The sequence below is a fragment of the Artemia franciscana genome, chromosome 1 (genome assembly GCF_032884065.1).
Source record: "Artemia franciscana chromosome 1, ASM3288406v1, whole genome shotgun sequence".
NCBI lineage: Eukaryota > Metazoa > Arthropoda > Branchiopoda > Anostraca > Artemiidae > Artemia > Artemia franciscana.
Window position 1 is genome coordinate 21,772,304 of NC_088863.1, and position 22,112 is coordinate 21,794,415.

General features: G+C 34.6%; 1 protein-coding gene across 1 annotated transcript in view; it reads right to left on the minus strand.

Moving 5' to 3' along the window:
* LOC136025164 (DNA-dependent protein kinase catalytic subunit-like) overlaps positions 1 to 22,112 on the minus strand; it is a 110,480-nt gene that overhangs the window by 81,287 nt on the left and 7,081 nt on the right. Inside the window, exons 3-8 of the mRNA XM_065700962.1 lie at positions 17,374 to 17,487; positions 15,408 to 15,611; positions 10,677 to 10,828; positions 6,942 to 7,349; positions 4,553 to 4,702; positions 2,000 to 2,254 (exon numbers count right to left, since the gene is read on the minus strand). Of these exons, the coding sequence (XP_065557034.1) occupies positions 2,000 to 2,254; positions 4,553 to 4,702; positions 6,942 to 7,349; positions 10,677 to 10,828; positions 15,408 to 15,611; positions 17,374 to 17,487 (1,283 nt within the window). The remainder of the gene's footprint in view (positions 1 to 1,999; positions 2,255 to 4,552; positions 4,703 to 6,941; positions 7,350 to 10,676; positions 10,829 to 15,407; positions 15,612 to 17,373; positions 17,488 to 22,112) is intronic.

Sequence of the window (22,112 nt, forward strand, 5' to 3'; positions counted from 1 at the left end):
CACCATCTCGTCAATACCTCGCTCTTTACACTAAAGCTTAAATTTTGTCCCAATTCCTTAAGAATGACCCCTGAATCACAAAAGCCGTAGAATAAATAGTTGAAATTAATAAAGTTACTTTAGCATAAAGAGCAAGGTATTAGGAGGAAGTGAACCCCTCATATGCGTAATAATTTCTGTTCGATTCAAGTTTTAATGCTCCTCCTTACTTTCAGTTGAAAAAACTTTTTCATACTTATTTGTTCATCGTTCTTCAAAAAATGCTAAAAAATCCTGCGCCCCCTTCATGGAAATTTCTTTCTCCATGACAATTTCCTCCATGGAAAGATCCTGGAGTTTGCTTGTTCAGTGTGGCATTTCGATCTTTCTTCAGAGCATATTTATAAGATTGAAAATATCCAAAAACAAGCACTTAAAATCATAAATGGTGAAGGGAAGGTTTCATATCATTATATACTTGGTAAGTTCAAGCTCACCATGTTGGCGGGGAGAAGGAACCTCCTATACCTTTGTTTCAGTACCAAGTCCCTCTCTGTTCCTTGATTAGGTTCCATCATCCCCTAACCCTATCTTCCCACCTGCAACAGACCGTTCCGTACAAAATACCGAAAACTCCCCGAACTGATCCCATCCCAACTAATATCGGAAGAGTTTTGTTCCGAGTTTTGTTGAGTTATATAATAGCCAAGAAAATTAGTCATTAATTTTATTCTTATCTTTTTTTTTTACTTTTTAACTAAGTGTTAACTATTTTTTTTTTATGTATTTTGTACAATTAATTATGTTCGACGTGGACGTCAAATTCTTTCGATGATGTGTATATATATATAAAATTATATTCTGATCAATTTAACATAAAGATTTTTCACTAATACACCTAGCTACAGTCCTAACTTTCTTCCCTAAGACACCGTCAGCAACATCACGAATTGTTTTTCTAAAATAATTCCAACCAACTTCCACATAGTCAAATTTTAAACTCTCAAGATTAGTATTCAACTGTTCCTGAAAAGTTTACCTGAAATTCTCAGTCTAGAGTCTATCAACAACATAACTTCCCGGGGGGTAGTTACTCTTCCGAAATTTTAGCTTTAAATTAACCCTAGACACTACTAGATGATGATCTTTACTTTTAACATCGATAACAGCACTCCTACATACCCTAGTATCTTGTACTGATCCTGCCAGTCCTCGATTTACTATAACGTATTCAATAAGGTTTGCTGTCTTGTCATCACGTGAATACCATGTTAACTTATGGGCCATTTTACGAACAGACATCGTATCGTCATTAACTAGATTGTTACACCTACAAAATTTCAAAACACTGTAGCCATTACTATTTTTTTCCTGCACCTAATTTACTTAGGCTAGGATACCATCTATCCTTATTTCTAACGACCTAGGCGTTAAAATCTTCTAGTTAAAAACGCCATATTTCTACCAGGGACCCTGTCAATTTGCTCCTGTAACTGTAAGTAATTCAAAAAGTTATAAAACGTTTTCTTCCACCTTCCTGGATGAGGGTGATGTTCATCACGTTCATGAGGTTGAGAACATTAATTTCTGGTATACCCTTTCATAATGAGCAAGAAGATGCATTAGAAATCAAAGCAAAAAAATCCTTACAAAAGTCTCGGACAGGGACCTTAGTAGTCAAGAAGCGTCCTTAATCCAATTACTAACTTACTAGAACGATTCCTGAAACACAATGACCGTTTATTTGAACATATCCAAATTAATTTGCGGACATATTTTCTTTGCTGTTCAACCCAAGAGACTGTAAGTTTCCTGAATAGGAGTTTCGGACAAGGGAGTTTTAATAGTGTACTTTGTTTTTTGACCTGACTATTTTATGATACATGTATAGAAATATATAGATACATATATAGATACATATATAGAAATCAAAGCATAAGAATATATAGAAATCATATATAGAAATCAAATCATAGAAATATATAGATACATATATAGAAATCAAAGCAAAAATCCTTACAACAGTCCTTTCAGAAGAGCATTTTTTATTTGAATTCTTGTTTGTTCATATCCATTATATTCATTTGCCTCAGTAGAATTAAGAAACATTTCAAAGGCCATGATGAGAAAATTGTATGCCTCCTTTCTGCAAGACCGAAGAGTGAAACTGTCAATGTTCAATACAACTTTGATTAACTCATTTATTCGGCTGTGACTTAATTTTCCAAACAGCTTTTGTATGAGACGAAGAGACGCTTCTTGAATTGCAGGCTCCCTGCGGAAAAAAAAAATGTACAAATACATATGGACAATACAAAAATACAGAATAATATTAAATAAACAGGAAAACACTTCAGAACAGTTAGCTTCTAGGCTAAGGCTTACCTTCCAACAACACTTGGGAGCATTTAAATTTTTTTTTAATTTACTCCAAAATTTAACAGCCTAATAACGCTTCGCAGGAAAATCCAGCTTCAAGGCCATTACACTAAAAGCTGCATCAGTTTCCTTGCTACCTTTTACCCAGGATTCAGCCCTTCTCAACCGAAAAGGCCTTATTACAGGCAAAATTTTAGCCACAGTGTCTAGATTTGCGCTGTCCCGTGCCCATACTTTGTGCTATCACAGGGAAAGAACACGATAAAAAAATCACGAAAAAAACTGAAAACAGTCAATAAATAGTGGCTCCCATTTTAGAATCCAGATCTCAATTTTCTAGGTTTATTTATTAGGTCTCACATTAGGTTTATTTGTTAAGTTCCGTTTTTCATGTCGTTTACAGTCATGAATGAGGCCTGCAGTGAATTTCCTCTGTCAATAGCAGGGCTGATTTTAATGAATGGATGAAAAAGCGACAAAATATCAATAATAGAGTGCAAAAAAAAGAATAATGGAAAAAATTCAACATATTGCTTAAAATAAGCTGATAAAAGGTGAAAAAGCATCAAACGTAGGAAATAGCTCAAACAAACCAGAAGAAGGCATTAAAAATACTAGTGTGATGGTTCAGACAAGACTCGAAACACTTCCAGGGATCGTTTATGCAATTCTTTTGTTTTAATAAGAACAAAAATACAAGCTCTATCCCATTGTTTCACCCCTTTGTCCAACCGACAAGGCAGACGCAAAGGCACGCAGCTCGGTTCAATTATCCAAAGGAGGACACGCCAAGAACAAAGTACTTGAGGAAAGTACTTGAGTACTTTATTGTGTAAACAAAGAACAAAGTACTTGAGGAAAAGCTTCATCCGGCGTTGCAATTCTATCTGGAACGATCTTCCTCGGGATGTTATTCCTACAGATCCCTCTATTGACTCCCTCAAAAGAAGGTTCAACAGACATTTAAAATCTCGAGGTTTCAAAACGAGGTAATTGAATAGCGGTATATAAGACACTTATAAGTACTTGACGCCGTGAATATAGGAATAAAAAAACAAAAAACAAAAAAACAATTTGACCCTCAAATGGCCTTACTGGATTATAAAAAAAAGTCTAACAATAATCTTTCTTATGTGATTGTAAACGAGACAAAAATAGGATGATATACGAAATAAGTTTATTTTTGAATAAATATTAAAGTACTTTACCAGTTTTGTTTGCATCTCTGTCAGAGGCGATCGATTGATAAGCACCCATTCGTGCCCTTTGACAAGCCATTGCCATTCCTCCTTGAGGCAACAATATTTGTCTTGTTGTAATGTCATTTTTGTTGTATCTTTAGATGCTAATTAAGTTTTTCTTTTATTATTTCAGTGCTCTGCTTTTTTCAAAAATTTTGTAAGCGGCTAGATTATTATCATTATTTATAAAGCTAGTGTATAAGAGGAAATAAAAAGAGTAACGACGCATAGACGTTGTAGCCGTAAATAAAATAATTGTTCATATTATTTTTTTCAGTATTAATGAGACTTAGGTCTCCTGTCGGGCGCTGCTCGGCAGAGAGTGTTGTCTGCCTCCTCCATCCACTTCAGTCCATGGCGAGCGCTTACGCTTCACTCGGTCTGATGTTTACCATCACCAGGAACTCGGACAGGCTGTCGAATCATCGTTCCTTCGGTCCACCACGTGGTCGCTTCTAACCGACTTTCGTAGGGCGAAAGTCAAAGATCGTCTTTACGAATAAATGCAGGGGCATTCAAAGTAACTGCCCAAACTGTCGTAAGGCACAATTTCTTCAGATGGATCGCGTCTCCCAGAGCTGCAAGTAAGAATGTCAATAGCGTCTTCTGCCATGGGCAAATTGAACCGTCACCTTTGGCAAAAGCCACCGAATATCAGTCATTCAAATAAACTGCGAATAGTCAGCATCCCCGTCGGTTCTTTGATACTTTTCAGAGCTGAGACATGGCATATATCAGCCGCAATCCTAAACGCCATCGACGTATTCTATTTGACAAGCGTGAAAAAGATTGAAGGTCTGCAGTGGTTTGACTTCGTGAGTAACGAGAAGCTACTGCAGTATTAATGAGGGCCTGAGAATTATTTTTGAATGTCATCTTCCTTATTCGCAAGACTCCCTCAGTAGAGGCAAGTTGTAATTTATATTTCAAAAAAGATTTACTAGATGTTTTACCTTATACTAATCAATGCAATGATTTCCTGACCACCAATTTCATCCCAAGGATCAGGCATTATCTCCAGTCCTGTTATGAGACATTCTATACACCATACCTTTGCATCACCATATTGAGAGCCAATAATTGCTGAGATTTGACTTACATATCTGAAAGATAACAATGACAATGAACAAAAACAATTGAAGATAACAATAATAACAATTAAAAAACAAACAAAAATAAACAAAGATAAACAAAAATAAAAATTTGCAAACAAACAATAAACACAAACAACAATTAGAAAATAGCAGTAACCAAGAATAATAAATAAAAGTAACAACTGAAAAACAACATATAGCAATAAATAAAACATTAATTGAAAAGTAACAACAACAAATAACAATAATAATCAAGCAATTAAGCCAAAGTTGTATTTAATAGTTTAATGCAGATCCCAAAACTTACGGTTAGAGAGTTTCATCAGTCAATTCTTTGCCATAATATAAAGCATTTTTCGTCTAAAAAAAACCTTTAGATATATAATCATGCCGGAAATAAACCACTTCATATTCATACGAACTTTCAATTTATGAAGACTTCGTAACAGACTCTATATGACTCTAAATCCACCCATGTCGAACGATTCTCAGAATTTTTAACATTTAATTATTTTATTTTTAATTTACCTTTAATTTTAATAAATTTCTAACAAGAAAAAAAAATGGTAATGAAAACTTCTCGCTATCTAAGCATAGCAGCAAGTTTCATTAAAAAACTATTTTCCCAAGTTTGACAAAAAACTCTTATTTCTCAATTAATGCGACTAGACATTCACAAAACGTGAAAACAAATCATGATTTACGAACTTCGACATAATTGATCATACGAAGAGGTTAATAAAATGTATCTTTCAATTTTCTGAACAATAGATTCCCCCCTTCAATTTAAATAATCATTTCAGTATACCTAATTCAAAATCATGCAAGCATGAAATTTTTAATCTAGTAGCTTTAATTTTGATTTCTTGAATTATATCTTATACCTTTGATTTTCTTTAACAATCCTAATTATTTGTCATTATACCCTTAATTTGTAGTTCTAATATATTTAATATGCAAACTAGGCGCTTGAATAAAAATGAAAGCTTAAAACAACACTTAAAATTATCAGTTGTAATCAGAGAAATAGGAACATTGTACAAATGTTACTGGTTAAGTACTATCAGGTGGTGGAGTTATATTCTTTATAAAAACCAAATAGGTTCAGTTTTATCTCAGAATTATTTTTTTTTACATTATTATTATTTTATCAGAATATTATTTTTTCCGTTTTTTTTATTCCTCTTAGTGCTCATTCTTCTTTTATTCCTCATGCTTGTAAAGAGGGTTGAAATAAGTTCTTATTATTACTTTAACTAAGCAATACAAATCACACTCATTAACGAAAACTTTCCCTCTGAAATATACGATTTTGTGACAATATTGCAGCCATAACTTGCACCAAAAGGATAAGATAAGCTACTTATATCCCTGGATTCATTAGTCTCGGATCTCTTCTTTCACCGAGCCAGAATTACTGTAATACTTCGACTTTTCTTGGAGAAGAAACTAAACTTTCTTTAAAAAAAATAGGAAAATTGTCCTTTTTTCAACGATTTTCCATCGATTTTCAATTTCCAGAATTAATACATTACTAAGACTTTTCTTGGAGAAGGAACTAAACTTGCTTTAAAAAAATAGAAAAATTGTCCTCTTTTCAAAGATTTTCCATCAATTTCATTGTCCTTTTTTCAACAATTTTCCATCAGTTTTCAATGTATTTTCAATCTTAAAATATACTGTACACCAAGTTCCAAAAATTTAATTTGGCGGATGGATAGAGTTGAATCTCAGATATGAAATGATAGTAAAAGTTTCATCTTTTTTGATATATTAAAACCATGTGCAGAAAAACAATATATAACCTTGACAATAAACTGGGATAGCCACTTTACAAAAATTTCGAACTCCAGATTATGGGCAGTAATCAATAGGCATTGTCCAACGTTTACTTTAGCCCCTGAAAAAGAACTCTATCCCCCCCCTTTGGTTTCAATTCATGAAAATTTAGGACGGGGTGGGGCACAAATGTACTTTTCTAAACTCAAGAGGTGTCTTTTTTTTAACTTTTCCTATGAAAATATCAAAGCAGGCATTTTACAATGAAAATGCTCCCAAAAAGGTATTCTTCAAAATATATGGGGGGAATATATGAACAACAGGTTCATAACTAATCCCTAACTGCCGACACTGCACTAAGTGCTATTGGAAATTGTTATATATTTTACGAAACATGTATAAATTCAGATTATCTTTGAACCATAAGACCGTATAGGGATAAGCCGATTAAAAGTAATGGGAATCTTACTCATTAAGCACTGTTGGGCTGTGGATTTGCATCCTATATAAAAGATGTATAAATTCAGTTTTGTCTTCTCTTCTTACAGTTGTTAGTAGCTTTTTCAGCGAGTCAAGGAAGGCCATATCTACATCATCTTTGTCCTGTTTTTCAGTTACCAGCCTGTGTAGTTCACCACAAACCTCACCACTTGCAACAAGCGTTTCCCTCCTTTTGATTCTCCAACATTCCAAGATTTTGTTATTTAATTCTGCCCTGTCGCTCCTTAAAACACTGTTGATTGGTTGAACTTTATTAATGAGTAAAGCGTCCAAAGCGTACAATGCCCATAGCTTGTCATCTTCAGAGCCTTTGAAAAGACTTAATATGGTAGCCATTGGAAACTCAGAGCACTGTTGCCATTTCTCCACAACAGTCCTGGAAAATATCCTAATTATTATATATTGAATAACTAAAGGCCTCTATTGAAAAAGTTTCCTAGATTTCACTCCCTTTCCCAGTGTTACTATCAAAAAATGCTTCAAAACCCATTCCCGGGAACAAAACAAACGCGTATCCACGGATAAATGGACATGCTATTCATCTCGGAAAAAAGAAAAAATCAAATAAATAAAATTCACAGTTTTGTCGACAGAAAGGTGAAAATTCCTGTCTAAGGTTGGCAGACAAGGTTGAATGTGATTGTCTTATTCTCAAGGAAACTACACTTTAAGGACGTGTCTCTGCCCTTTTCTTAGATCTTTAAGCAATCAGAAAAAGATGGAAGTTGAAAAAATTTGAATATTTTAAGCGCTTCACAAGTCTCTTTTTAATGAGCACAAACTTAGTGACATGCGTATTGTTTCAACCCATATTGTTCCTGTGACTGTATTATTTTTATCTTGTTGTCCGCTTTGTTTGAAGTAGGCTTATTCAACCCAAAAAGCCTACTATTGCAATAAATATCAGCAAGATCATGCCCAAAAGCATATATACAATAAATCAAAAAATCGCGCTAAATCATTAGCACAAGTCTGGCAAAAGAGTATGAACAAATTCTTAAATACGCTGGTAACCAAGCCTTAAATACACTAACATTACTCGGTGTATGTGTAACTCAACTACTCTTTAACTCAACCCCGTTCAACTGAACGTATTCAACTGATCCCTTGTTCAACTCAACTGCTGTTTAAATCAGCCGCCATACAATCAACACTAATTCAACTAAGCCACCGTGGAATTGAACCTTCATTTAATTTAGTCCCTTGCAACTCAACCCCCATCCCCCTAATCACGGCCCCAAAGTAACTCAACCCTAATTTAACTTAACCCATTTTAATTAAACCCCTGGCTTATGAGCAAATTTGAACTAGGGCTGACTAGAATAACAAAATCTGCTTCTCATTTCGCAGGTATTCCAACTTATATTGCAATGTATAAACATAAGGTGAGACCTGATTTTTCAATAATTTTACAGGTTTAAGCTCTACTAAAATTATGCTTTTCAATGCTTTTGTGGTAAAGTTTTTGGCGTTAAATTTGTCAAATGTTCAATATCATTCGGTTTACCGTTCAATACTCTTTCCAGATATAGCAATCACCACCGCATAATTGCGTCCCAGCTCACCTAATTCCTGAATGTAGCCCTAGACAATAAGCAATTTTTTTATGAGGTATTATTTAACATTATGAAGTAACTGTTGATGAGAAATAAGCACAAAAAATAGAAAACCAACTGAACCATCAAAGTTTTGTAAAGGACTATATCCTACCATTAAGGAGTCGGGGCTGGGACACAATTGTAAATGTACCAACTATAATATTCAGAAAATGAATCAAACGGAGAATCCAGTGGTTATTTTTCAACTATCGAATTAATGGAACACAGGGCAAACTTACCCATCTGGCTATCCCCAGAACTTATTACAAACTGAAGGAATGGATCTATATGATTTTTTTTTCTAGGCTGCAGTAATTGCTGCAACCATGAAATTTAAGTATGTTCGGACTCAGGGCATGAAAACTTTTGCTACATTTAAATTTACAAAACTGAAACCGTTGTGTTTTAGAAGGAGGACACTTTATGCATTAAAACAACATAAAAAAGCTTATGTTAGTTTTAACCAATGAATAAAGGCCATTTCATTTGGCTCAATTTTTATCATTTCAGACAAAACGAACTGAATAACATCTGGTTTCCCTAGTTAAACACTTCATTTGAGGTTTTTGGCTTTCTTCTTCTTTTTCTCCTTTATCCCTTTGTCTTTGATGATTTCTTTTGTGATTTAATGGCTATGTTATTGTAATAATTCTAAACGCCTAGTCCAGCACATTTTACGCTTTACACAGGCGGCTACTTGTCATAACAGTTGCAGTTTTGTCTGTAATAGATTTACCTAATGAGTTAAACTAACTTAAAAAAATGTCATTAACCATAGATGGTCTAGATATGAATTCGCAGCCAAATCAGCCACATACTTTCAACTTTATTTAGCCTGATTAAAACAAAAACTAATGAATTTCTTAGCCAGACTTTTTTCTGTCATTCCTTTGGACAGTGTTTCCAGATCTCTTTTCGAGAAAATTTCTACGAGCACAGTTAAATACTGTCGGTACCAATAGAGTCGTTATTTGAAACAGAGAGGTAAAATTGAAAGAAATTCAACACTTAATAATTTCAGAAAGGCTCTGTCAGCTGTTTTTACGACAAAAAAAAACGAAAAAACTCGACATGCACAGCAAAAATATAGAAGTGGAAACACTGACTTTGTGGACCATACCTCGAGGGAGAGTGGAGGGTGCCTACCTACCATGTTTGTAGGACAATAAAATAAACACCAAAAACAAGAAGAACAATAGAGAATTCTTTTCACAAGACAGTGGGAAACTAATTAAAATGAATATTTCGGTCCTATGCTCAAAACCATACGATTTTGGGAAATTCTATGTAGGGAGAACTCGCCAGAATTTAGAGAAACGCCTACAACAGCATAAAGCTGATATTACCAAAGCTCTATATTCTAATATTGCTTCTGTTTCTTTTGATTCTGCTTTAAGCAGTCATGTGTTTGAAAATCCTAGCCACAAAATGCTTTTTGTAGAATCCGCCCTTATTAGCAATGACCTAGGCATAAGGCAAGTAGTTCGAGAAACAATTGAAATCAGACTTAAGATTGATAATAATATTCTCTTAAATAGGGACTTGGGAGAATATTCACTAAATGCTCTATACACGAATTTAATTAAAAACGATCTTAAAAAATATTATAAAAAAACAAAAGATATTAACACAGAACCTGTCAAAAATAGACCTACAAGATCAGCAGCCAAAAATTCAAAAGATTAGCACTAAAAACGTGTTTTTAATCATTTTCTTTCATTTCAATGCATTGCCTCGTTTCATCACAATTTATTTATCAGCCCTGGTTTAACTTCGCTGAGGTAAAGATGCTGGGAATGTTCTAAAAAAAAAATTCATTTTAGTTATATTGATTGTATCTTGTTGCAAGTTTTTCTTCCTATATATTTACGTCTTGCTGAAGACAGCCTTTTGACACAGGGCCAAAATATTCATTCTAGTTAGTTTTCCACTGTCTTGTGAAAAGAATCCCCTTTTGTTCTTCTTGTTTTTGGTGTTTGTGATGGAAAGGTAGTGTGCTCTTCGTCGCTATTTACGACAGTAAAATACACTAAAAAGCTAAAATGCACAAAAATAAACAGAGACAACGGCACAAAAAATCAAGGTTAAACAGAAGCGAAACTTACCTAAGAATTTCTAGAAGCAGTTTTTGGGATTTTGAGGATGACCTGGCAGATCCTTCCACTAGACTTTCAATTATTTTATTGACGTGGGTTCTTTCAACGACCGAGTCAGGATCTGGTAGATTTCTGGGGGCCCAAGAAAGTGTCAGGGCAAGCTATAAAAGAGAGCAATAAATTATTTTTGACAGCATTGTCAGGATTTCAAAATTTAACTTCTATAAATAATTTATAAACAAATAGAAAGACAACTATTGCTACAAAAGCCTCTACAGGCCTTGGCAAAAATAGCGAAAGTCACGAACATAATAATAATATACATTGCAATAGCAATAGTTTATAACAGTAAAAGTAACACGTAACACACATCGATAACACTACAGTAACACAATAAAAATAATAATAAAAATACAACAAGTAATATTAACAATTCACAACTTCACTAACCTTAAACTACTCATGGTTTATTCAAAACTTTGTCTATGTGCCATACCTTCTCGAATAAATTTACCCAACCTTTTAAATCACCCAAACTTTTATGTTTTAAAATGTTCTTGATCCAATTAATCCTTACAAAATGCTTTGAATACATCTTCCTCCTTAAATCAAGTAGCTCTATAAAATAACATTGAGATGTATGGCTTTATGCCGGCCCTTCGTCTCGTGTTATTTCTTACCTAAACGTGAGAATTTCAAACTTCAGGTTAACCCCTCATAATATCAAGGACATATTTCATTTGGAGCTAATCACGGGACGCCCCCCGTTTCGTAAAAGTTTTAGCAAAAGGGCCTTGGTTATTTAATTTTAAGACAGTCACATTTTTTCCGACCAGACGGTGTAGACGTAGCACCAGATTACGGGTAAAAAGAACTCTATTTAAGAGCGTAGTTGAATCTGTACCTTGAAATGGTTCGATCAAAAACAAAAATGCTTAACTTTATGGTACAAAGTTGATTGTTGAAGGGATGTATTTATGGTTAGCGTAGAAAATAGTGCTTTAGTATCAGTGGTAGGTGTATGTTAGCTCCCCCTCCAATTCCGCCAAGCAGTAGTCAGGGTAATCAGAGTGATTTTGATCAGAGTGATTGAGAGAAATGAATCAGCGAATTATACTGCTAGTGGTCAGAGTTTTGGAGGCACCGTTTCCGCATTTGCTGTAGAGGAGGAGGGCCAGGCTGCTTTTGTAGGTGTTCCGTATTATACCACAGTTAGAAAAGGAGCTAAAGTGGATACAGCTCAGCAGGGCGAAAGACAGGTTAAAAGGAATTGTCAGAAAGTTTGCCATTTATAGAGGGAGACAGGTACGAATGGAATTGCCAAATTAAGGGAGATGAATCAGGAGATTTGAATATTTACATATTGTCAGCAAGTGACAACCCCAGTTTTTTCTCCGGAACAGCCTGCTGAGGGGGGAGGAGTAAGAGCACCAGGGAACGAGACAAGATTGCCTGAATCACAAATGGAGGTTCCTACTGACTCGTGCTTCCCTTCTGTAGTTTGGAATTTGAAAAAGCTGAAAGCCTTTCCTGAGGTAGGAAAAAGCTAGAAAGCCTATTAGAACGGAGTACATCAGCAGGTTGCGAAAGATAAGATGTTTTTTGCCTTGTTGAAACATAGTAACCTCTTGATTATTCTTCATCAAGGAAAAATTTTAATGCTTTTGAGTGTAAGAGGCAAGCTTCGGCAAATGGTAAATATTATGAAGGTGTTTCGGCGCTTGATAGGAAAGGTGTATTTAATTTACGCCGTAGGCTAGAAAGTAAGTAGAAAAAATTATCACAGTCGCTGCTTTTGGTTAAAAATGTTCGCCTTGTTGCATGTGTTATAAATTTGTCTCCAAAAATAGTTCTAAAGGTCGTGAAGAGACATGGGAAATAACTAAAAAAGAACCACGGGTAGAATGCATCATTGTTGTGATTTGTTTTTTTCTGGGGGATCCAATGCATTTCCTGGCAAAGAGGATGAGTTGAAGGATGTTGAGCCCCTTGTGAACAAACTACGTCAAAATGTCTGGTTGTAGAATGAATGTGAGTATGTCTTTCCTATTAGAAAAAAATAGGGACCGGTCTTGGAAAATAAATAGACGAGGAAGATATTTAATAAATTTTGGTTAACAGGAGGGATTACTAATTATGACAAGGAGGTTGGGAAAAAATTTTGATAATGGTGATCTTACAAGTCATAGCGGGTTTAACCCCGCTATAAGATTTTATGGGGTTTGTCTCTTTGGCCTTGGGCAGTGAACGTTAGGGTTCTAGAGTTAGTTGGGGGTCAGACCGTTTGCCAATGAATCTTCAACTGGGAGCGTGGATTCAACGGTGTGAAAGGTAACAGTCCATAACGTAAGGAAAGGATCCGTAAACCAGTTTGGATAGCAAAGGATAAAGAATAATTGGCTAAAATAGGAACTAGAAATTTATGAAATCTAGAATGATTATCATTTGATTTTGGAATTTTTAGAACCGGCTGAAATATATTGAGCTCGTGTCAGTGATTACAGATAGAATTTATGAAAGTATTGACCCTTTTTCTCAGGATAGGAACCATTCAGCTAGGAAAGATAAGGATTTTTTATGGGGAGGGTAGGTAGGAAAGGGAAGAGGTGGTTAGGGCTATTAGGCTACTTAAAATAAAGGACTCGTTGGATCAGGAACTGAATTCACGCAGGGCAGTTGAAAATAGAAAATTAAGGTCAGAATATAATGGGGTTAAAAGAGTTAAAAAGAAAGTAGGGCATATGTAGATCAATGAAGCAATTAAAAGATCTTCTAGTCATAGAGTAGTCCAAGAGAATTTTGGTCGGTCGTTAAAAATTCTATACAAAGCCCAAGAATATGAGGAGATATCCCGCCAGTTGAGACGGGGCCAGGTCATTTCGGAAATAGGGAGTTAGCACCTGTCAGGGTGAGTGAGCTGAATGGTTCAGGGGTTTAAGATTTAGATGAAAGGATGGTGTCGTACCCTTTGAGACAGAATGACTGTAACACCAGTTAAACAGATGTTTAACTAGGCCTGTATTTCCACGAAAATGGGATCTATTCAAAAGGGTGAATGGTAGTTTGTGTCCAGGAACAGATGTTATATCTAAGAAAGCCCTAAGATTAGGAAGGGTGACTCTAATACCCATTTTAGACTCAGTTTTCTCGTTTATCATGGCGAAAAGTTGTTAGCCTAGCATGGAGCACTTTGGTAGCAGTGCCTCTTCTCAAGAAAGGCGATGAGAAAACTTTAGATCTATCTTAATGGGGAATGTGGTAAGTAAATTAGGCCTAATGTTTTGGAAGTACAAGAGATTGGTTAAAAAAATGAGGATATACTTAGCCCGGTGCAAGCGGGATTCAGATCGACGTTTCATCCTGCTGACTATATTTTTACTTAGAAGGTATTAAACAAGAAATATTCTAGAAATATTCGTTGCATTTTTAGACCTAAGGGTGCTTTCGATTTGGTAAATAGGAAGTTGTTACTTTGAAGTCTATTAGAAATAGACCTGCCAACTTGTTTGGTAGCGATAACAGCATAGATGGGTCAGAGGTTGAAACTTGTTGTGAAGGTTATGAAAAAGCTTCTTGGCTGGTTACGTCTCCTCTGAGAGGGAAGCAAGGATACACTTTATTTCCTAAGTTATTCTCCCTGTTTATTAATTATTTAGATAGCTTTATCACAAATAATAGAGAACCTAACGTATCTTTGGACTGGTTTAGGATATTGTTTACGTTACAGCTCTAGTGGCGGATAGTAGAGATAATCTTCAGAAGTTATTCAATATAATAAAGGGCCATTTAAAAAGTAGTATTTAGTTTTAACTGCTAATTAGATAGTAGTATCAGTATTTAGGAGTCAAGGAGCAGTTGAATCTAAGATTAAAGCTTATTTTGGATGAAAATATTAGAGGTTAAAGAGGAATTTGTTTATTTGGGTGTTAAGCTTTACGCGCCAAAGGGGATATCTCTGCATGTACAAATATTGTAATGGAAGGGGTAATTAGCTAATAAATATGCTATTGAGAAATAATTTAGGTCAGCTAGCTGACAAAGAGGATTCAAAAATGAATTTTCCAGACAAAAGTAAGTTTTAGTCTACATTATGGCTCAGAGGTTTGGGATTTTCTACAGCAGCTAAGTTAGAAATAGTTCAGCTAAGATATTTTAAGAGAAATATAAGCTTAACGGACTTATTTAGTTCAGTTTTACTAAAAGAAGATTATGGGCGCATTATTTAAGGAGTGCTAGATTGGTTAGAATAGTGAAATTTTGGGAAAAAATAATTAGTTTACCTGGAGTATAGCTTCTTAAGTCAGCTTATTTGGAGAGTTTGAAGTATGATAGTGTGTGGATAAATAGACGTGTAATTGAAAATCTCTTTCATTTTGTATGCGAGTGAAAAGAGCTGTATGAGTTGCAGAATGAATGTTTTGGAAGTGCCTTGGAATAAGTGTAGGTTAATTAAGCAGATGTCTGAGAGGAATGAGTGTGCTACTAAACAGTTGTGTAAGTTCATTCGTATAGGGACGAAACATAGGGAATCATACTTCAGGTGATAATCTATTAAGCTGTGAATGCGTTTGAATTTATTAAGGTTGTTATTGTCGGTTAAAATGTTCACCTTGTGTTTTTTTTTTTTTTTTTTTTTTTTTTTGGTTTGTGTTACTTGAGGTGGTGATAGTTTTTTCTTTGTTTTGCTATGGCTCACGGCTTTTACAATGAAATCTTATCATAGAAATCAAAATCATTTACCAAATCCCTTGCAACTGGGGGGAAATGCTTCCTTTCTCCAAGAATTCTGGCAATTACACGCAACAATGGACCCAAGAATTCTCCAGAATAGCGTTCAATGATATGACTGGTGTTAAATATTAGTTTTCCCAGGAAAACTTGGACTATTAGTGGAACTCGTGCATTTGTTAATTTCTCTTTTATCTCTTTCAGCGATTGAGGCAACTAAAAAAAAGAAAATGTAAATGTTTACTGTTAAAATAATTATTATTAAATTAATATAAAACACAGAAATTAAAAAAGAGAAAAGAATATCAGGATTATTATATTCTTAATGCTTAACCTGCACTTATTTTTCTCTTCTTTTTTCACTATACATATACATGTTTCTTGCCCAGTGATCAAAACCGGACCAGGATTGGTCTTGCTTAGTTTACTCACAGGTTTTACTGACAAATTAATATTGATAATGGAAAATTGATCACACTGTCAAAATCGGTAAACTAATGTTTATCGATTTTACACGAATGCAACCTAAAATAGGCTTTAACCTACCTTAACCCTTAACTTCACCCTTAACCCTTGACCTTCAACCCTTAACATTATCAAAAAAAAATTGAAACAAAGAAATGCTCAGTGCATAATCATGCTGCAAAAGCTGCGCAAAAGAGTTATATACATATTTGTTGTGTGGTCGTCCCTTTTATCTACCTTCTTCGATGGATAATCTTTTAACTTTACTGAAAAGTAGTTTAATGTTTAAAATTACCATCAGAAGATGATACTGGAGAATATAACCCCGAGATTTCTTTTTTTTTTTGTATTGATTGGTCTAGGGTCATGATTGTTGTTTATCTCACTAGGGTTGAATTTGTAGATATTCTGAGAAAAGTAGTGTGATTTGTTGTTAGAACCAAGACCTGGGAAAACCCTACTTCTAATTAAGATTTACGTATTAAAAGAGCCCTTAACCTTTAACCCTTGAAGTTAAGGGTCAACTTAACCTTTAACCCTTAACTTCAGTTATTTAGCTTTAAAAACTTGGATACCCAGAAGCAATTTTTCTGGAAATTAATACGTTAATGACAATCCCTAAAACTGATTAAATGGTCAGGTTATGAAAGTTAAAACATTCTCTTTTTTAATTTGTAAATACTGAAGCATTCCTTATATTACTGATTTCTTTCCCTTAAAACGGAGGAGTATGTAAAATACATAAATAAAATTGCAAAAATACTTCAACAAAATGGAATAAAGCAACGATTTACAATAAACATGAGAACATAACTGAACAAAATACGTAAAAAAAATAAACATTTCAAGCATCTTTTTAATCCAAGAAAAAGAGGGAAACAGTTATGCAGGAGAGAACATTTTCAGACTTAAAGTAAAGCTTATACATTTTAATATTAGTCAATTCCAGCATCTCTAACTTTAAATCACGAAACTAATTCACTATTATAAAACAAATTTGAAAACTAAGTCAAAATTTACAATATTCAAAATTGAAAATGCAAATTGACGAAAAATCATTAATTTTAAAAGCTCGAAAAAGAAGGGAAGGCTAGAAAACATGCGAGAAAGCTATTGCGCTACAAAGATAATCTGAAAATATCACAAAAGATGAATACGACGTAGTCGCAATATTGATCCAAGTATCTTATGCAGCAAAATAGAGCTACTAAGGTGCTTTGTATTCTTCGGCCACGTTCTCCAGTGTTTTGACAACATTAAAGCTTAAGATCTTTACGCAGAGTAAACCTTGTAAGGTAAATTTAAGTTGATTTTATCTAGATATGTGGCGAATAATTTGAGAAATTTCTTTTTTATGCTTGAATATCGTTATTTTCCAACAGCTAAACGAGCTTTCATCAAAATACCTGTGATACTTCGTTGAAGAATTTTAGAAGTTTACCCCCTCGCCTCTAACTGCCCAGACTCAGGTTAGATCTTTAGCCCCGTAGAAACTTTAAAGACTTCTACCTACCTCTGGTGTTTTAAACAATTCCAGGTCATCCATATGAAGCAAAACAGCAACAAGCTGAGCCATACATTCATGTTCATTCAATGGATCTTGAACTAATTCAATAGTGTTTCTATCCTATAAAAGAGAGAAAAAACGACCTTGAAATTACGAAAGAACAAAATTGATAGCCTCTTCGTAAGGTAAATACTTTTGAAAAATACATTTTGCAGACAAAAGTATGTTGCATAACTGGGATTAAAGGAAAATACTACATTCTTGACTTTGAATTTTGGCCTGGGATCTACGAAGGCTAGTTTCTTTTCCATATTACATGATACTACTACTACTAGCACCTCACTGCAACACGAAACCGTATGAAACACGCACAGCTTCACAGGCTCCTAATTTACTGCAATCTCCTCAAAGCTTCACTCTTTATTCCCTCTCACGAAGTTTTAATTTCATTTTGATCATTCCTAATGACCTTTCGCTACTCCACTTGGGCACAACCCGCTTTTCGTTTGTTTCATTGTTTACTAGATCCAGCTAAGAAAAGTCCAAAGGCTTTCTCCTGGGTCTGATGTTTCCTGAAAAACATGTATCACAAGCCCAGATGGGGTGAATTTGTACTTTCCAGTGAGAAAAAAAAAACATTCATAAAAAGCTAGTTAGGAAAACAAACTTAATGTCAAATCATGGTTGCAGCGATAGCTCTAACAAAGTAAAGAATTTATCAAGGCATATAGTAAAAAAAAAAATCCAAAGGGCCTAAAAAAATGCCTCGTGAGAATAGATCACCATTTGCAACTGTTTCAGGAATGGTAACTATTATTTCGATTAGTCTTGATAGTAAAATATTATTTGAAAAAAGAATTATAGGAAATCTAAAATTAGCCTGAAACCCTTGAAAATGGCGTCAGATCGAAACAAAAACTACTCCGTTCGAATTGTCACTGCAGAAAACTCCATAGAAGAAGCTTACAGTCCCCCTCCATCATCTTAAACAAAAAGGAAGTAAATTTGTCTATTTTCTTATGATTTGAGGGACAATTTGGCCTCTATACATAGAAAGCATCAATTATTTAAAAAAGGAACTGGATATAGAGATTTCGTTTCAAACGAGACCACTAGCTCGTTACGATATTTTTCCACGATTTGAGGGACGATTTGGCCTCTATACATAAAAAATGTTATTTACTTAAAATGGAAACTTCCTTAAAAATGGAAAACGTGGAAAGAGTAATAATTGAGTCAGAAACTTCCCTTTTTAGGCCTTATGGGTATTTTATTTTCATTTTCATCGCAATATTTGTAGTCAAAACTAGCGTATTCGGCACAATAATCCCCGAAAAAAAAAAACAAAGAAAAAAGCAAACACATCAGTGCTTTCTATTCGAAAAAGTGATTTTACTTGTTGTTCAAGGTTAATTCTAAAAAACTTTAAGGAAAAGAAGTTTTTCAAAGAAAGAAAACTACAAGAAAAAATACTTTAAATTTATGCATTTTTATCGTCTAACTGTGTTGGGCTATTTTGATTTCTAAAATTGGGGTTGAGGAATGAGAGCCTCCCTCGCATTAAAGGTTACCGTGGGTATACTAACTAAAAAGAAAAAAAAAGAAGTTTTCAAACCAAGGTAAAGAACCAACAGATCTATGGGTCGGGGAGCCCTGGCCCCCCAAGATTTTTTCTGGTACCCTCTTTCCCAGTTTTTTTCCTTTGTTCACTCTTTTTCGGAATAAATTTGTCACTTTGGTCAATTGTTGGCACCTTTGTCGCACCCCCCTAAAGATTTTTCTCATTAGCACTCTTGTCACATTACCCCCCCCCCCAAGATTTTGATCTAGATTCGCCCAAATGTAAAGAGTTTAGTAACAGAAAGTTAGAGAAAGTTAGATGTCTGGAGGGGGGGGGGGCTGTCCTTCATCAATCCCCCCACCCCTCTGTACACTAAAGTTTGACTAGGTTTCCCAATTCTTAAAAAAAAATTACAGTAAACTTTAGCCTAAAGGGTGGGAAGTTAAGGAGGGGGTAGCTCTCCTGATATACAAAATAACTTCAGCTAGTTTTAACCAAGATTATTTAGTTAAACATAAAACTTCTTTTTTAATTAATTACTCTTCGTACACGTAACGAATGAATCTCCGTTTACTGCTTTCAGAACTGGTAAAGGTAATACTTTTTTGCAATTTTGGGGAGATACAATGATGGGAAGATCAGAAAAAGGACAGTAGCGCTACGTTTACTGCACCGTCTTATAACTTCGTTAAACAGCAGAAAGTTACAAAGAGAACTGGGTTATTGAGATAGTAATCTTTGGACGGCATATTGGGTTCTCAACCCTTTTCTACATTTTAAAATGTCTGGGAACACATAACTGCAGCAGCTTTGTATAGATGAGATAACTATTTAGAAGTCCCAGTATATTTAGTAGCTGAGTTGGGTTATACTGTAAAATAATTTTGGGATAAAATCGCATATCAGGGACCTATCACCATCTAAGAAAGTAGTCGAGTTTTTACAATGAGTAGTTGAATTTGAAAAAACAGTCAATGCAAATTTCGAAAAATAGCAAGAAACTCCCCAAAAAAGGTGTCAAATCAAAAAGAAAGCTATACCACTGGAATCACCATTGCCCAAAACCCCATTTAGGATAATTACAGCTCCCCATCTTGACCAACAAAGAAAATACCTTTTTCACATAGGAGTCTAGACTCTAGTCAACTTCATTCGAAATTAGAGCCAACTTGATTGCCTCCTTTATCGGATCACCTCGTACAAAGTTATAAACTTGGCTCATATAAAAAAAAACTGGCGGACCAACTTTTGATAGTCTTACTCCACGCAGACTTTAAAATTTCTCTCCTTTCGCACACTTGAGGTTCTGGCTCAATAACAAGCGATAGCACCTTATGCAACAGGGTGAATTTTAGGCGTCCTGCTAAAATTATATCCAACTTTTCAAAATTTAATGTCATATTCATTAATCAGGCCTGAGATTCACACCTTCTATAATGACCGTAAGGGTCACATTCTTGCCGTTTTCTCAAAATAAGCGAAAATAATTGACATAAAAAAAAACTAAACCAGAACAAAACCAAAGTTGGTCCCCAAACACAGTTAATAGAAGAGGTGGAAACAGATGACGATGATTTTTGAGTGAGCGAATCCCAAAAATGTTCTTTCCAAACAATTTTGTAAGTTTTTAAATTGATTCAACTTTCACAAAAAGTAATTTTTTAGTATTTTGATATCGTTTTTCCTTACTTAAAAATATAATATAAAATGAGGGTTAAATTTAAATAGGGCACAGACTTAAAAAAAAATCACAAGCAAAGGAAGAGGTATTTTAGATTTTTATATTGGTTTTGTTTGAAGAAACCAGCAGCTTGAAGAAGTGCTTCTGAGCATTAAAATGCAAAACTATCAAATTTCTCCTTAAGAATGTTTCTCTTACACCATCCTTTTGATTTGCGATTTCTTTAAATTCATAAATCTTAATTAGAAGTAGGGTTTTCCCAGGTCTTGGTTCTAACAAAAAATCCCACTACTTTTCTCAGAATATCTGTAAATTAAACTCCAATGAAATAAACAATAATCATGACACTAGATCAATCAATACAAAAAAAAAAGAAATCTCGAGGTTATATTCTCCGGTATTTTCTTCTCAAGGTAATTTTGAACATTAAACTACTTTTCATTCAAACAGTTCGTGGTAACGAACTGTAGTAAGGAGCGACCCGGCTCAATAGTAAACGAAACTCTAAAAAACGGAATTTTGATGCTAAAACATACATCAACAGAATCAAATTTTCATGCTGATTTTAAATATATAAGTTTCATCGAATTTAGTCTTTGTCATCAAAAGTTACGAGCCTAAGAAAATTTGCCTTATTTTGGAAAATAGGGGAAAACACCCCCTAAAAGTCATAGAATCTTAACAAAAATCACACCATCGCATTCACCGTATCAAAGAACCCTATCGAAAAAACTTCAAGGTCCTATCTACAAAAATGCGGAATTTCGTATTTTATGCCAGAAAACAGATCACGGGTGCGTGTTTATTTATTTTTTATTATTTTTTTTCCAGGGGCCATCGTATCGACCAAGTGGTCCTAGAATGTCACAAGAGGGCTCATTGTAACGGAAATGAAAAGTTCTAGTGCCTTTTTCAAGTGACCAAAAAAATTGGAGAGCACCTAGGCCCCCTCCCACGCTCAATTTTTCCAAAAGTCAACGGGTCAAAATTTTGAGATAGCCATTTTGTTACCATAATAACTATGTCTTTGGGAATGACTTACTCCCCCACAGTCCTTGGGAAGGGGTTGCAAATTACAAACTTTGACAAGTGTTTACATACAGTAATGATTTTTGGGCAGTGTACAGACGCTTTCAGGGGGATTTTTTGGTTTGACGGTGGGGTTGAGGGGAGGGGGCTACGTGGGAGGATCTTTCCTTGGAGGAATACGTCATGGGGGAAGAGAAATTCAATGAAAAGGGCGCGGGATTTTCTAGCATTACTATAAAAAAACAATGAAAGAATAAAGATGAAAAAGTTTTTCAATTGAAAGTAAGAAGTAGCATTAAAACTTAAAACGAACAGAGATTATTACGCATATGAGGGGTCCTAAAAATACTTTAGCATAAAGAGCGATGTATTTAGGAGGAGATAAATACCTCGCTCTTTATGCTAAAGTATTTTTGGTAATTCCAACTATTTATTCTACGGCCTTTCTGATTTAGATTTAGTGCAAAGAGCGAG